The sequence below is a fragment of the Dendrobates tinctorius genome, unplaced genomic scaffold, assembly GCF_039654945.1.
Source record: "Dendrobates tinctorius isolate UK_male_01 unplaced genomic scaffold, ASM3965494v1 ptg000098l, whole genome shotgun sequence".
Taxonomy (NCBI): domain Eukaryota; kingdom Metazoa; phylum Chordata; class Amphibia; order Anura; family Dendrobatidae; genus Dendrobates; species Dendrobates tinctorius.
The window spans coordinates 36,992,811-37,008,787 of record NW_027361766.1 but is presented as its reverse complement, the minus strand read 5'-3'; the positions used below and the strand labels follow the sequence as shown (position 1 = coordinate 37,008,787).

Below are 15,977 nucleotides of genomic sequence, written 5' to 3'. Positions count from 1 at the left end.
CAGTTTCAGTCGAATGTAGGGGGCGGAAGCTGGACTGTGAAGGGCCTAGAAGGGAGTGAGTGGAGAGGTAACGGGTAAGGCGGGAGTAAACTAGGCACTCCAAAAGTTTAGAGATGAAGGGGAGATTGGAGACTGGTCTGTAGCTGTTTGTGCAGGATGGGTCAAGAGCGGGTTTCTTTAGTAATGGAGTAATGATGGCATGTTTGAAGGAGGATGGGAAAATGCCAGAGGAGAGGGAGAGATTAAAGTGGGAGGCCAGGTCTTCAGCACAAATGTCTGGGATAGGTGCTTGTGGTTTTGGCCTGAGGAGGGAGTGAAAAGTGTCAGAAAGTTTCTTGGGGTTGTTGGCTAGTGAGGAGACCAGGGTGGTGAAGTAGGTCTGCTTGGCGAGGTGAAGGGCAGCGTTATAGGTTCTTAACATAAATTTGAAGTGGATGAAGTCTTCTGGTGTGCGGGTTTTTCACCATAGGCGTTCAGCAATCCTAGAGCATCGATGGAGAAGTTGAGTTTGCGATGTGAGCCAGGGCTGTTTAACTCTGTGCTTGGAGGTTCTGAGGGTGAGGGAAGCTACTTGGTCAAGGGTGCTTCTAAGAGTGTCATTGTAGTCATGAACAGCCAGATTAGGACAGGAAATAGAGGAGATTGGGGACAGTGATGAGTGCAGGGAGTCTGAAAGTGTCTGAGGGTTAATGGCTTGTAGATTTCTGACTGTGTGGTAGGTAGGAGTGAGCTGGGGTGGGCGAGGATTTGTGAGTGTGAAGGAGAGAATGTTGTGGTCAGAGAGAGGAAGCGGTGAGTTATTTAGGTGGGAGATTGAGCAGAGCCGGACAAAGACAAGATCAAGGGTGTTACTGTCCTTGTGTGTCTCAGAGGTTGAAAGCTGCGAGAGGCCTAGAGAGGTGGTTAGTGATAGAAGCTGGGATGCAGATGTGGAAATAGGGCTGTTATTGGGGATGTTGAAGTCTCCAAGGATAAGGGTTGGAAGTTCTGAGGACATGAAGTGCGGCAGCCAGGCTGAAAAGTTGGCAAGGAAGTGAGTGGGTGAGCCTGGGGGCCGGTATATGACCGCTACTCTGAGGGAAAGGGGACGAATGGGCCTGATGGTGTGGACGTCAAAAGAAGGGAATAAGAGTGATGGAACGGGGGGGATGACCTGGAAGTGCATTGTGGGGACAGGAGTTTGCCGACTCCATCACCATGTCTGTTTATAGGTCTCGGGGAGTGGGAGAATTGTAAGCCACCATAGGAAATGGCAGCAGGAGAGGCAGTGTCAGAATCCTGAATCCAGGTTTCAGTGAGGGCCAACAGATTAAGAGAGTTGTTCAGAAAGTAGTTGTGTAGGAAAGGAAGCTTGTTACAAGCAGACCGTGGATTCCAGAGGGCACAATTAAAAGATGGAGATAAGGGAGTGCAAGTAATATTAAAAAGATTATTATGGTTTCGATATGAGGTAAGGTAGGGGTTGGGGGATGGTGGGCCAGGGTTGGGGGAGATGTCCCCTGAAATCAGTAGGAGTAGGAAGATAAAGAGCAAATAGTTGTTGGAATTGCCTAAGCAAAAACTGATGCACTTTAGCACATTGAGTTGGACCAACTGAACAGCCAGGTTTATTTCTACCTTGACTGTCATCGATACCATTTTGCTGCCACTAGGACCAATGGGTGCATTCTGCTGGACATCTCCCTGCCCACATCATCCATACTGTAGTACTAATGCTACAGGGACTGCCATTGCTTGCCCTAAACTTCCAACATTTTATAGTGTGCCCTATCTTATTTCTCTAGCATGCTGCTCCTTCAAGTTACTGCACAGCCATGCCAATCACACACCTCCTGGCTTCCCACTGTGTTTAATAGTGCAAGACAGTAAAACTGATGCTGAGAAACACACTTTCCTGTTTTTCTGCAAACAAAAAGTAGAAAAAGGTTTTCCAGCTCACCAATTTGTGAAGAAAATATACATCTGGCAGAGCAAGGAAAAAGTTTTCTGTGTCTTCATCAGAACGAAACAAGTTGAAGGCAGTATATCCAGCAATAGAATTCGGTCTGGATACATTTATATGTGTGGGTGATCATGCCATACTGTGACTGAAAACAAGAGAGTTCGAAGCAAGTAAGGTTGGGCATATTCCCAAGAAGAGCTATTTTTCAGCTGTTTTCATTTTTAATGACATAAATAAAGAGTTGTGTTAGGACTGGCGGAACACACCAAATAATAAAATAATAGTAAGGTGCGTTCGCAGCCCGGGGTCCACCGTGCAGGGGTGGTAAACTGCTGCTTAGTAATGGCGGAAGTATAAAGCGGTATGCAAGAGGTCACACGTAGATTAACGTCACCCAGTGTGAACAGAAGCGAACTCTGTTACGACACAGAGCCGCGCTACCGCAGAACATAAATGCCAGAGCCTGTTAAATTCACAGCACTCGGCAAGAGAGCGCTCAATATGCAGTGACAGAACTCAGCTCCAAGGACACAAGGTCTGAGTCCCTCTGGACCTACTGAGCGTGTGGCGTCGCACCTGCGGGCGCCACTATAGATGCTGACTATGGTGGAGTGTCGAGCAGGTGCACCGTGGCATGCAGAGCCACCGGTTGACACTGATGTCAGTCTCAGACTCTGTCCTACCTACACCTAAGCCTGGGCGCTTAACAGGCTAGACTACACAACACATGTGTACAAAGAGTAGGGGTTTCTTAATGAGTCATTCACCAGAGACATTCATACATGCATACAACACTCACTCCTCATAGTCTAATAATGCAGTCTATACTAGCGCATGGCTGAGTGGCCATGTGAACCTTTTATAGCCGCGTCCTTCCGGGACCTTCCTGACCTTTCTGATGGTCCAATCTGAGTTGGAGAAGGACCTAAGCATGTGACCTCCGATCTCCAATGAGAGATCGTCCCACGGGCATGCTCAGTGGACCGAAAGGAGGACTTAGTCCCTGGAGTAGCGTGCTGCTGACCAGCATGCGTTGCTATAGCTGGACCAGAGGTGGCAGCAGCAACCAAACCCAAGGAGCTAGTTTTGGCAGAGCGCCGGGACTGACGAGTCTGCTGATCAGCCACCTCTGCGGCTGGAGAGGAATGGGAGACCGCCGGAAGCAAGGCTCGGGATTCCTGCTGCGCAGCGACAGGAACCCGACGCCTAACAAGTTGTTTTTGATTACCTCCCCCGGTTCTGCTACTTGTTAAAACTCCTTCAACTTGTTTCACTTTTTCATTTAGCAAAGAAAAAAGCTCTTTATATTACTCAAACAGGTTTAATTGTTGCATCTGAGCATATGAAAATGCCACAGTTTCTTTGAGTTGGCATCACCAGTGTATAAACAACAGCAATGCTTGCACCAATTCCAAAAAGGGATAATTTTTAGACTATTAATAAGATTTACGTATACTAAAATGTTTGATACAGCCATGTATTGTTATTTACGCTGTTCGTTTCCTATGGTTACTGTTAGAGTTGATTAAAACGGGTCAGTCAAATTCAAAAGTCGCCGACTTTCGGTAAAGTCGGGTTTCGCGGATCGAAACCCGACCATAGCATGAGGTCGGCCATGCGGTCACCGACTCGAGCGCCAAAGTCGCGTTTCCCATAATGCTTTCAGGCGCCTTTTCTCTGCCAATGAGCAAGGACGCACACTGTGGGCAACGCGATGACATGGGCAGTGGCTACCACCATCTTAGAGAAGGGCATTGCAGTGATTGGCTTGCTTTGTGTGGCGTCACAGTGGCTATGAAAGCCCTGAACGCCGACCGTCATCTTATTTCTGCCGATCTTTGCATAGGGAGAGGTTGCTGCTGCTCGTTCTACAGTTAGTGTGCAGTGACAGGGGAGGATTTTTTTGTGTGCAGCAGTGCTGGTGGTTATTAGGCTGCCTTATAAGGCTACCTGATAGCTGCATTGCTGTGTGCACACTGCTGTGAAGATGGCTTTTTTCAAAGCAAAAATACTTTTATTCCTTTTTTCTGCGCAGTTACCAAGCATTCATTTTTTCACACACCGTATAGAGGTGTATGCTCCTCACACACTACTGTCTACCGGCTGGGGTCACAGACAAATACAAGCTATATGTGTGTGACACCGTAAAAAAATAGACGGAGATTTACCTTTTTCCATACATACACCGTATAGAGCTGTCCGCTTCTCAAACAGTATCGTACAGTATATCTGCTGTTTGGTTTACGGTCACATCTATACAGAGAAAGCGTGTGTGTGACTCCGGAAAAAGATAGACGGAGATTTAAAATTTTCCATACATACACCGTATAGAGATGTCCGTTTCTCAAACAGTATCGTATATCTGCTGTTTGGATTACGGTCAAATTTAAACAGAGACAGCTAGAGATGAGCGACTTTGCCTTTTATCGGGTCGAGTCGGGTTTCATGAAACCCGACTTTCGCAGAAGTCCGGTCGAACGAAATCGGCCGACTATAGGGAAAAGCTGGAGGCCGACTGAAACACGAAACCCAATGCAAGTCAATGGGGAAGCAAAGTCGACAGGGAGTGGAAGACAGTAAACACACCTACAGTGCCCATTTTAATGCCAAAAACATCAATTCTTATAACTGAAGCTTGTCAACCTTAAATTACTTCCTAATAGTTACGCATTGAAAACTGTGGGTTATTTGGCTAAAGTTGTGGGGGGGTTGGTGTGGCTCCAGGTTTTTTTGTGCCCTGGGCCAAAGAGTGTCAGTGCGCCCCATTAACACATACCACAACTCATGATGCTCCGATACGCCACAGAAATATAGGTATAGTACAATGACACATACTTCACTGCTTACATGACATGACTGATCTATTTTAAATTGTACAATAGCTCAAAAACAGGACAGTATATTTCTCCATACCGTGTTATTGCCACCACATTGTGCATCATACAGAATAATGAGCCCCATATATTTCTCCATACCAAATAATTAGTCACATATAATGTTCCATACAGTATGTGATGAGCTCCATATAATGTTCCATATATAATGCGCCCCATTTGTAATACTCCAGTGTATAATGTGCCTCTTAGATGCTACTACAGTGTCTGATCTGCCCCATTTACATTGCTCCAGTACATGATGGGCCTCATGGATGATGCTCCACTGTATGATGGGCTCCAATAATGCTCCATATATAATGGGCCCCATTTGTAATGCTCCAGTGTATAATGGGCCCCTTAGATGCTGCTCCAGTGTCTGATCTGCACCATTTACAATGCTCCAGTACATGATGGGCCTCATGGATGATGCTCCAGTGTATCATGGGCCCTAATAATGCTCCATATATAATGGGCCCCATTTGTAATGCTCCAGTATATAATGGGCCCCTTGGATGCTGCTCCAGTGTCTGATCTGCCCCATTTACAATGCTCCAGTACATGATGGGCCTCATGGATGATGCTCCAGTGTATGATGGGCTCCAATAATGCTCCATATATAATAGGCCCCATTTGTAATGCTCCAGTGAATAATGGGCCCCATAGATGCTGCTACAGTGTCAGATCTGCCCCATTTACATGGCTTCAGTACATGATGGACCTCATGGATGATGCTCCATTGTATGATGGGCTCCAATAATGCTCCATATATAATGGGCCCCCTTTGTAATGCTCCAGTGTATAATGTGCCCCTTAGATGCTGCTCCAGTGTCTGATCTGCCCCATTTACAATGCTCCAGTACATGATGGGCCTCATGGATGATTCTCCAGTGTATCATGGGCCCTAATAATGCCCCATATATAATGGGCCCCATTTATAATGCTCCAGTGTATAATGGGCCCCTTAGATGCTGCTCCAGTGTCTGATCTGACCCATTTACATTGCTCCAGTACATGATGGGCTTCATGGATGATGCTCCAGTGTATGATGGGTTCCAATAATGCTCCATATATAATAGGCCCCATTTGTAGTGCTCCAGTGAATAATGGGCCCCATAGATGCTGCTACAGTGTCAGATCTGCCCCATTTACATGGCTTCAGTACATGATGGACCTCATGGATGATGCTCCATTGTATGATGGGCTCCAATAATGCTCCATATATAATGGGCCCCATTTGTAATGCTCCAGTGTATAATGTGCCCCTTAGATGCTGCTCCAGTGTCTGATCTGACCCATTTACATTGCTCCAGTACATGATGGGCTTCATGGATGATGCTCCAGTGTATGATGGGCTCCAATAATGCTCCATTTTTAATGGGCCCCATTTGTAATGCTCCTGTGTATACTGTGCCCCTTAGATGCTGCTCCAGTGTCTGATCTGCCCCATTTACATTGCTCCAGTACATGATGGGCCCTATTTTAAATTAACCCAGGCATGGTATGTGAAAAGAGCTCCATGGAGTAATCTGAGGTGTGTGCTTCCACATCCTTCACTTTTGGTGTGGGTGAAGGACACAAGGAAAAGGGTTGCTCCTGACCAGAAGCCTGCAATTACGACTCAGTGCTTGCATTTTTTACAACTTCAGAAGAGGAGGCGATAGAGCTGGAGGCTGTTTCAGCAATGTAAGCCACAAACAGTTCCTGATACTCCAGCTTTAAAAGCAGTCTACCTACTCCCAGAAAAGGGAGCCTTACAGGCCTTCCAGAGCTACACCATGAAGCTGGCTCAACACCTCCTGCCTTAGCTGCTATTGTGTTTTTGGCACTACCAGCAGATTCACCACCACCACCATCAGTACCAGGTGGCCCTCCACGCCCACATCCACATCCTCTTCCACCATACTTCCTCCTGTTTTTGAAAATGGACCCAAAATACCAGCAGATTTATGGTACTGTATCAGAAGCGTACAGCTATATACAGTCTATGGATAACAGTAAATCTCTGTATATATTTCATGAGGCATACACAGACGCTCACAGGCTCAGTATGGATTACTCAATAAAATAACAAGTTGCAAAAGGGTACAGTATCACCAGATACAAGGTATATATAGTATAGTGTAAACATTCTGATTCTCTGTATACATTTCAGGAGGCAGACACAAACTCTCTCAGGCCCAGTATGCATTACACAAGAATATGAAAAGCTGTATATGGGCTATGTAACACAAGCGTACAGCTGTATACAGTGTTGGGGTAATCTTAAAGTTCCAAATATATTGCCGGAGTAACAGACAGACTTTTACAGGCTCATTATGGATTACACCAGAATCTAAATGGCTAAAAAGGTTACTGTATCAGAAGCGTTCTGCTGTATACAGTGTTGGCCAAATTGAAAATATCGGAATATATTTCCGTAGTCACCCTCAGACGCTCACTCAGTTTGGTTTTGACCATAATAAAAAATGTTGTAAAAAAGGTCCTGGATAACAAGATAGCAAGTATATATTTTTTAGGGTACAATTGAAATCTCTGTATAAATAGTCCCGTAGTCACTCTCAGACGATTACACAGTATGGATTTGACCGTAATGATAAATGTCGAACAAAGGTACTGTATAACAAGATACAAGCTGTATCGAGTATAGTGTAAAAATTTGTTTCTCCGATTCACCGTATATATAGAAGGCGTAACCCACACACGCTCACTCACTATGGATGATGTAGGGAAGGTGGACTGACAGACAAACCAGCCTGTAGTGAGAAGCAGAGGTGTAGCGCAGTGTAGGTGTGAAACCGCTAAGATAAAGAGAAAGGGTGCAGTGTTTTAGCTTGCCCATTGGAGGGCAGTGGAGAGTGTAGGACTGTGACTGAATAACTGCCATTGGTCAGAGAAACTGTTAGGTGATGGTGGGCAGAGTTACCAGAACTGGAAGTATAAAAGGCTGAGGGAAGGTTCTGGAAGAGTCAATCAGCGAAGGGAGCACATTAAAGAGGAAGTTCTGCTGAAGAAATAGAGAAAGTGGAAAGGCTCCAGAGAGGACTGACAGTTGAGGCGGTCAAGGGGGGGTGGCCCAGAGGACGGTAGCCGCAGACAAAGACGGCCTGGGGCTATCATACGGATGGTGTGCTCAGACTGGTGCAGCGCTGTGTGGTTGGGCCTAGGCCAGCCACAGTTGAAGAGCCACAGAGGGCACCATGATTATAGTTACAAAGGAAGTGAAGGTACCGGGGCCTGTGTACAGAGAAATGTGAAACGGCCGTGGTTAATTGCTGTTGTCGACAGAAGGATGGGCACTAAAAACGGACCTGTTCAATACAACCTCTGTCTCAGTCTCGAGTTTGTCTGCGGCAAGAAGAGGGTCCCCCCACAGTTGGTTATCCTACAGATGATACCTTAATACAAATTTTTTGAAACAAGGTACTGTATCAGCACATACCAGGTGTGTCCAGTCTAGGGTTAAATTTCCGTCTGTACTTCCAGAGTCAGACACAGACATTCACAGGCTCACTATGTATTACACCAGAATTAAAAAAGTAGAAAAAGGGAAAGGTATTCATAGCGTACACCAGTAGACAGTGTTGTGGTACTTTTAAATCTTCGTATATATTTCAATCTCAGTAAGCCAGTCAAGAATCTTCGCTACTGGAAACTACATGGATACAAGTATAGACGCAAAGTCGAGTGTTAGCAGAAATTTTGGAATTAATCATCGCTGGAAAACCTCTCGGTAGATATTGCAGAGGCGATGCAAACCCTCAATTACTGTGTCTGTGGAGAAAGCGAAAAAGGTTCTTTATGAAGAAAGGATTGCTTTATCACAGTAACGTGGATCACATAACCGTTACTCGTCTCCATCAAATTGTGATCACAGGGAGAGATGTACCCATGGTCCTCGCTGCCTATCATGATGTGTCTGGTCATTTTGGAGTGCAAAAGACAGAAGCCACAGGCCGTAGGCGATTGTATTGGATTGGCATGAGAGGACACATTGAAAAATGGTGGCAGGAATGTCACACGTCTGTGACTATCACAACTGTGAAAAGTGATCATAAACCACGACTGTATCCTCTTGTAAGTTGACGTCCATTTCAAATGGTAGCCATTGATCATCTGAAGATAGAGGCCAGCAGGACAGGCCATAGCTACATCTTAACCATCATTGATCAATGCACAAAATTTCTAGTGGCCGTCCCTGTGAAGGATTTAACTGCCCAGACTACACAGTGGTGGGGAAGGGAGAGGTAAGTATTGCAAGTTAATAGTGCTGTGGCCATGACCAAGCAGGGGGGACACAATTGTGGTTGACGGTACTGGCACAGGGCCCCTCATAGTACGCTAGTGTGTCTGACGGTGAGTGGGCCCTCCCACCGTCTGAGACACTGTATTGTACTATGAGGGGCCCTGTGCCATTGACATCGGCCATCAGTGGGCCCATCCACCTATTCAGAGCAACGGCACTTGACCGGGTGCGCCAGGTCTTGACCCCAGCCGTTGGGGGAGGGGTGGGCAGCCCAGTTAGGGAGGTTTAAAAATTGGCATATGTAGATGTGTTGGCAGGACACTCAGTTGCTGCAAAGGGCGTAATTGGGCAAGTCCGAGGAAGAGGAGGCAAAAACCGAGGCACTTTTCTGGTAAACTATGTGTCATCAGGGGAAGGTGGGGCAAAATTCTTTGAAACCCATGCATGGTTCATTTTAATGAAGGTTAGATCATCAACATTTTGGGTCGACAGACGGGTCCTTTTTTCTGTCAGGATTGATCCAGCAGCACTGAAGACTCTTTCAGGTAACACACTAGCAGCAGGGCAAGCGAGCACCTGTAAGGCATAATGTGCCAATTCAGGCCAGACGTCCAGTTTAGAGGCCAATAGTCAAAGGGGAATGACCTGTGAGGGAGAACATCGATATGGGAGGAAAAGTAGTTTGTAACCTTAGTTGACAACTGCTGCCTCCTGTCACTTTTAATTGATGCAGTATTAGCAGTCGTGTGAGCAGTACTTGAGAAATCATTCCACAACATTGTCATTAAACCCCTGTCTCCAACGCCACTTCTGCTGTGTGCACCACGAACACCTCTTCCATTGTGTCCACTATGGCTCTTGGGAGAACTAGCACCACTGCTGTGTGCTGGGAAAGCATCAAACAAATGATTTACCAGAGTTGCTTGTTTGTTTGCCAATATTATCTCTAGGTTCTCCTGTGGCATGATGTTGTGTAATTTGCCTTTGTAGCGTGGATCGAGGATGCTGGCCAGCCACTAATGGTCATCCCTCATCATTTTGGCAATGCGTGGGTCCCTTTTTAGGATCCGCAAGGCATAATCGCACATGTGGGCCAATGTTCCAGGTGTCAAAGATGCACTGCCCATGGTGGGTGGAGGAGCAGTTTCTGGCAAATCCACATCCCTACAGTCACGCACAAACACTGTCCCTGACCTTGGAGCGCCAACATTTTCTCTTGCCCCCTGAGAAACATCCTCCTGCCCAAAATAATCATCCCCCTCATCCTCCTCCTCTTCCTCTTCTTCCTCCACCTCGTCCATGACAGTTCCCTGACCAGACAATGGCTGACTGTCATCAAGGCTTCCCTCCTCCCCCGCAGCAGCAGACGCCTGATCCTTATTGTGCGTCAAACTTTGCATGAGCAGACGCATAAGTGGGATGCTCATGCTTATGATGGCGTTGTCTGCGCTTACCAGTCATGTGCATTCCTCAAAACACTGAAGGACTTTAGAGAGGTCTTTCAGCTTTGACCACTGCACACCCGACAATTCCATGTCTTCCCTCAAACTGCATGCCTGTGCATCCTCCCACAAATGCATTACAGCCTGCCTCTGTTCGCACAGCCTCTCAACCATGTTCAGGGTGGAGTTCCACCTTGTTGCAATGTCTATGATTAGACGGTGCTTGGGGAGGTGGAGCAATCGCTGCAGCTTCTGCATACGACTGGAGTGTACGGCCGAGCAACGGATTTGCGAGCACAGTCTTCGCACCTTACGGAGCAGGGATGTTAACTCCGGATAAATATTAAGGAAGCACTGCACCACCAGGTTCAAAGTGTGAGCCAGGCAAGGTATGTGTGTGAGTTTTGCATGGGCTATGGCTGCCACAAAATTACAGCCGTTATCACTGACTACCTTGCCTGCCTCAAGATGTAGACTGCCCAGCCATGACTCTGTTTGTCGCTGGAAGTAGTCGGCCAGTACCTCCGCGGTGTGTCTGTTGTCACCCAAAGACATCATCTTTAACACAGCCTGCTGACGCTTACCACTAGCTGTTCGATAGTGGGACACCTCGTGTGCAACACAGCCAGCTGCGGATCTAGTGCTCGTGCGACTGCGCTCTGTGGACGAGCTTTCGCTGATAGAAGAGGAGGAGGAGCGAAAGCCTACAGCCAACTGTTTCCTATACCGTGGGCTAGGCAGCACTGTTCCATCGCCGCTGTCCCCAGTGGAGCCTGCATCCACCATATTAACCCAGTGCGCAGTGATGGACACGTAATGGCCCTGGCCATGCCTACTGGACCATGCATCCGTTGTGAGGTGCACCTTTCCACTCACTGACTGTTTTAGTGCACGGACAATGCAGTCTTTCACATGCCGGTGGAGGGCATGGATGGCTTTTCGAGAAAAGAAGTGCTGTCTGGGTAGGTCATAGCGTGGGATAGCGTAGGCCATGAAGTCGAGGAAAGCTTCACTTTCAACCAAACGGTAGGGCATCATCTCTAATGAGATTAGTTGGGCAATGTAGTCATTCAAACACAGTGTATGCCGCTGAGAGGATGAGTACTTTCTTGTCCTACTCAGAGTGTCTGTTAGGGTGAGCTGGACCGGAGAGCTGCATATTGGGGAAGTAGCGGTGGACCGGATGGAGTGAGAGGGGGTTGGTGATGGTATTGGTGGTGATGGCCTAGATTCAGTGTTGTGTTGCAAAACCATTGTGATTCCCTGAGTGCTTTGGCCTTGCGACGACACCTCCACATTTAGTGCTGGTGGTGTGCTTAATGGTGGCGGTGGTCTTACAGTGGGGGTAGTGATAGAGCGTTGTTGGCTACCTTCCGTCGGAGCAGGTGCACATGTGCTACCTGAGATTTTGTAGTCCGTCCACGCTTGCAAGTGCATGTTGATTAAATGTCTAAGCATGCAACTGGTATTCAAATTTCTGAGTTGTTTACCTCGGCTAAAGGTCCTTCCGCACCTCTTACAGGTAACCTTTGCCTCATCAGTAGGATTTTGGACAAAGATGTGCCACACTGCACTCTTCCTACTATGGTACACATTTTCTGTCTGGTCAAGCTGTCCTGCAACTCTTTTAGTTTTTGTTCCACGTTTTAGGACAGCTAGGGCCTGCTAGATAACCGCTGCTGCGATGTCAATGCCTGCTGCGGATCCTTCTACTTATCTGAACTATTGCCAGTGCCACCCTCCTCCCCCAATGGATGCCAATCCGGGTCCAGAACTGGGTCATCCATCACCTCCTCTTCAAAGTCATCTGCACCTTCCTCTTTACCTTCCTCTGTGTCACTGTGTAAGGTGGTATAGTATGCGGGAAGGGGCACCTGGGTTTCATCAGGGTCAGATTCCGGCTCAATAGACTGCGAGGGCAATGTAGTGCTGTGAGTCAATGTACCAGCAGAATCATCTAGCAGTGGATGTGCATCAGTGCACTCCATGTAAGATTCATGTTGTACTGGGGAATTCAGGATTTGACTTGATAACCCAGGCATGGTATGTGAAAAGAGCTCCATAGAGTAATCTGAAGTGTGGGCTGCTGCATCCTTAACTTTTGGTGGGTGTGAAGGACACAAGGAAAGGGGTTTTTTATGACCAGAACCCTGCACTGATGACTCCGTGCTTGCAGTTTTCGACCGTTCAGAAGAGGAGGCAATAGAGCTGGTGGCTGTTTCGGCAAAGTACGCCAAAACCTGTTCCTGATGCTCCGGCTTTAAAAGCGGTTTTCCAACTCCAAGAAAAGGCAACCTTACAGGCCTTCTTGGGCCAGAGGATGACGCAGGGTCAACACCTCCTGCCTTAGCTGCTATTGTGCTTTTGCCAGAACCACCATCACTACCAGCTGCGCCCCCCTGCCCACGTCCGTGGCCTCTTCCACAATACTTCCTCATGTTTGGGAAAATGTACCAAAAATACCAGCAGAGAGATGGTACTGTATGAGGAACGTCCAGCTGTGTAAGGTGTATTAAACAAATTAAATCAACTTATATATTATGTTAGTCACAGTTGCTCTCACAGTATGTATTGGACCGTAATCCAACAAGCAGATATACGGAGCTGTATCAGAAGTGTACAGCTGTATACAATTTTTGTGCAACTAACAATTTCTGTATATGTATTTATGGAATGTTACACACACACGCTGGCTAGGTATAAAAGTGACTGCAATACGAACGGCAGATATACAATACTGTTGGAGAATCGGACTGCTCTATACGATATGTGTAAGGAAAATTGTCAAGTTCCGTGTATTTGTATGCGGACTGACACACGCTGTCTCTGTCTAGTTTTGACCGTTATCAAACAACAGATATACGAAACTGTTTGAAAAACGGACATGACTCTAAGGTGTAGGTCTGGAAAAACGGAAAACTCCTCAGTTTTTTTTTCCAGAGTCACACACGGGTAGCTTCTATTTGTCCATGCTAGAAGGCGGTACACGGTAGTGTGTGAGGAGCGTACACTGTTGTACAGTGTGTGTATGGAAAATTGTCAATCTCCGTCTATTTGTATAGGGACTGACACACGCTGTCTCTGTCTAGTTTTGACCGTTTTCAAACAGCAGATATACGAAACTGTTTGAAAAACGGACATGACTCTAAGGTGTAGGTCTGGAAAAACGGACAAACTCCGTGGCTTTTTCTTCCAGAGTCACACCCAGATAGCTTCTATTTGTCAGTGATACCAGCCGGTACACGGTGGTGTGTGAGCGTACACCGCTAGATGGTGTCTGTATGGAAAATTGCTCCGTGTATTTGTATACGGACTGATACACGCTATCTCTGTCTAGTTTTGTCTGTAATGAAACAGCAGATACACGAAACTGTTTGAAAAACGGACACAACTCTAAGGTTTAGGTGTGGAAAAATGGACAAACTCCTCGGCTTTTTCTTTCAGAGTCACACCCAGATAGCTTCTATTTGTCCGTGATACCAGCCTGTACACGGTAGTGTGTGAGGAGCATACACCGCTAGACGGTGTGTGAAAAAATGAATGCTCAGTAACTCACCAGGGCAAAATAACAAAATTTGGAGTGCTTTGAAAAAAGCAGTTTGGACAGCAGTGTGCACACAGCAATGCAGCTAGCAGGCAGCCTTAAAAGACAGCCTAATCACCACCAGCGCTGCTGCACACAACAAAAATCCTCCCCTTTCACTGCACACTAACTGTACAGTGAAAAGCGCCATCAGCAGAAGCAGTTTTTTTTTCGTCTTCCCTGCCTAACGCTCTCCCTGTTCAGAATCAGCAGCAGCACCGCTCCCTATTGTAAGATCGACAGAAGTAAGATGGCGGTCGGCGTTCACAGCCTTTTATACCCACTGTGACGCCACTCAAAGCCAGGCCATCACTTCAATGCCCTTCTCTAAGATGGTACTGGCCGCTGCGCATGTCATTGCGTTGCCCACAGTGTGCATCCTCCTTCATTGGGTGAGAAAAGGCCCTGAAAGCATCATATGAAACGTGACTTTGGCGCGCTGATCGGCGAAATCATGGCCAACCTCCTCACGCTTGGGTCGGGTTACGATCGGCGAAACCCGACTTTGGCGAAAGTTGGCGATTTTTTAATCTTACCAACCTGTTTCGCTCAACTCTAGTGACTACGGAAATATATACGGAGATTTAAATTGTACCCTAGAATATATATGCTTGCTATCATTTTATTCAGTACCTTTTTTAAACATTTTACATTATGGTCAAATCCAGACTGAGTCAGCGTCTGAGGGTGACTTCGGAAATATATACCAAGATTTAAATTTGGCCCAACACTGTATACATCTGGATGCTTCTGATACAGTACCCTTTTTTGCTATTTAGATTCTGGTGTAATCCATACTCAGCCTGTGAATGTCTGTCTGTAACTCTGGAAATATATTTGGAGATTTACACAACACTCTGTACAGCTGTACGCTTGTGATACATTACCCATTGACTGCTTTTTATATTCTGGTCTAATGCATACAGAGCCAGTGAGAGTCTGTTCCTAACTCTGGAAATATATACGGAGATTTACAATGACCGCTACACTGTATACAGCTGTACGCTTCTGATCCATTACCCTTTTACTGCATTTTATATTGTCGTGTAATCCATACTGAGCCTGAGAGCATCTGTGTCTGCTTACTGAAATATATACGGAGATTTAGAATGTTTAAACTATACTATATATACCTTGTGTTTGTTGATACTGTACCCTTTTTCAAATTTTTATCTTATTGTCTAGTCCATACTGAGCCTGTGAGCGTCTGTGTCTGACTCATGAAATATATACGGAGATTTACAATTATCGCTAGACTGTATACAGCTGTACGCTTCTGATACAGTACCATATATCTGCTGGTATTTTGGGTTTTTTTCACAAAAATTAGGAAGTATGGTGGAAGAGGCCGTGGACATGGGCGTTGGGGGCAAGCTGGTACTGATGGTTGTGGTGGTGCATCTTCTGGTAGTGCCAAAATCACAATAGCAGCTAAGGCAGGAGGTGTTGAGACTGCAGCACGGTCTGGCTCCGGAAGGCCTGAAAGGCTCCCTTTTCTGGGAGTAGGTAAACCGCTTTTAAAGATGGAGCATCAGGAACTGGTTTTGGCTTACATTGCCGAAACAGCATCCAGCTCTATCACATCCTCTTCTGAAGTTTCAAAAAAATGCAAGCACTGAGTCATCAGTGCAGGCTTCTGGTCAGTAACAACCCCTTTCCTTGTGTCCTTCACCCCCACTGAAAGTGAAGGATGCCGCAGCCCACACTTCAGATTACTCCATGGAGCTCTTTTCACATACCATGCCTGGGTTATCAAGTCAAATCTTGAATTCCCCAGTCCAACATGAATCAGAGATGGAGTGCACTGATGCACAGCCACTGCTAGGTGGGGGGCATACTCTTTGGCGACGGCACTGGCACAGGGCACCTCATAGTACGCAAAAGTGTCTCT

General features: G+C 46.5%; 1 protein-coding gene across 1 annotated transcript in view; it reads right to left on the bottom strand.

Moving 5' to 3' along the window:
* LOC141099167 (olfactory receptor class A-like protein 1) overlaps positions 1-15,977 on the bottom strand; it is a 32,735-nt gene that overhangs the window by 10,818 nt on the left and 5,940 nt on the right. The window contains exon 2 of the mRNA XM_073587313.1: positions 15,599-15,663. Coding sequence (XP_073443414.1) covers positions 15,599-15,663 — 65 coding nt within the window. The remainder of the gene's footprint in view (positions 1-15,598; positions 15,664-15,977) is intronic.